Source organism: Halyomorpha halys, unplaced genomic scaffold (assembly GCF_000696795.3).
Source record: "Halyomorpha halys isolate HHAL.00 unplaced genomic scaffold, Hhal_1.1 Scaffold751.1, whole genome shotgun sequence".
Lineage (NCBI taxonomy): Eukaryota > Metazoa > Arthropoda > Insecta > Hemiptera > Pentatomidae > Halyomorpha > Halyomorpha halys.
In genome coordinates, this window is record NW_027110937.1 from 37,424 (window position 1) to 39,000 (window position 1,577).

Consider the following 1,577-nt stretch of genomic DNA (forward strand, 5'->3'; position numbering starts at 1 on the left):
TTAGTTTAATCACTGGAGATCAATTCATATTGTAATGATGTAGCTTATAAATTTTATTATCCTCGACAAAGCCCTAATAGTCATAATTGTAATTAATAAATTTTATTATCCTTGAGAAAGCCCTAATAGTCATAATTGTAATTAATAAATTTTATTATCCTTGAGAAAGCCCTAATAGTCATAATTGTAATTAATAAATTTAATTTTGTGTATCATTTTGGTACTGGCTGATAGATATTATCTGGGCCCTGTTTCATAATGAAAGCTAATAGTTTTAGTTCATAGTACAACCGTAGAAACTAGTGTGATAATAATACAAATACATATTTTTTTCATGATAGGGAGGACTATTAGTGATATTACAGGAATTAAAAAATACTAAAGTACAAGTTACTATTGTACAAGTCAATGTAATTGAATTAAGATAAATCTATAAGACTAATAGTATTAGTTTGTACTTTATTATTAAACAGGGCTCAGGTCAGACCATATTTGATATAATTTTCTAAATGAATAAAAAAAAAAAATACTCTACTTTAAATAATATTCTATAAGGTTTTTTAATGTTGTTGATAGATTTAAAGATATAGAGCTCCGAATGATTTTTTTTTTTTTTTTTATCATTTTGAAACAGCCGCCATTTTTTATTCCCCCTTCCTATAATTGGCAGACTCATCAATTTTGACAAGTAATTATACATAGTTTTTATTAAAGTAATCTAAAATTGGGCAGAAATAACTGAAGATTTTGATACTGGGCTCTTGTACTAATAACATAAAACTAATTTACTCTCAGCCTAAGCGAGAACTGGCAAAATATTTTCGTAGTTTTAATAGTGAATTATCCACAAGCTATTATAAATATTTGATTGGTACATCCTTTTATGGTATGGTAGTAACAATAATCTCGATATAGATCCTAAGGAATTGATAATATCGTTACAAGAATGACAATCTTGAATACTTCAATCCTGAAAGAATAATGATAATCAAGAGCATGCCTACCTTGCTGATAAGGAAGTCTTTCTCGTCAAAATGCCTTCCGAACATCTTGGGCGACTCTCCAGGTATCGGTTCGATCTTGATGCAGACTTCCTGTCCTTTCCGAGCGCTCTCTACCGGCTTGTGGTTATTTTCTATACTCGTCACGATACCCAGCTCGACAAACTAAAAATAAATAAAAAAAACACAAAAAATAAATACACATCCATTGTTATTTTGTTTTATGAATATATTTAAAAGAAAATTTCTTTTACCTCTTTGCTGGGTACACAGATAGGTGTCCCCTCCTTGACAATACCAGCTTCGACTATAACACCGCACACAATGGGATCCCTCGAGTTGAAAACGAACTAAAAAAAACAAAACATATTTTAATGTATATCTTAAATTAATAATTAAAAAAAAAAAATTGTAACGAAGGAACAGAGTTGCATTACTTTTGTAAGGAATGAAAAATTAGTTTTTTTTATCGCTTTGAAACAGCCACCATTTTTTATTCCCCCTACCTATACTTGGCAGACTCTTCAATTTTGACTATGAATTATACATAGTTTTCATTGAAGTAATCAAAAATTG

At 29.3% G+C, this 1,577-nt stretch overlaps 1 protein-coding gene across 2 annotated transcripts in view; it reads right to left on the minus strand.

Annotated features, from left to right (window-relative positions):
• eIF5B (eukaryotic translation initiation factor 5B) overlaps positions 1–1,577 on the minus strand; it is a 97,151-nt gene that overhangs the window by 26,911 nt on the left and 68,663 nt on the right. For both annotated transcript variants that reach the window (XM_067049050.1, XM_067049049.1), the window contains exons 20-21: positions 1,256–1,351; positions 1,005–1,166 (exon numbers count right to left, since the gene is read on the minus strand). In XM_067049050.1, the coding sequence (XP_066905151.1) occupies positions 1,005–1,166; positions 1,256–1,351 (258 nt within the window). The remainder of the gene's footprint in view (positions 1–1,004; positions 1,167–1,255; positions 1,352–1,577) is intronic.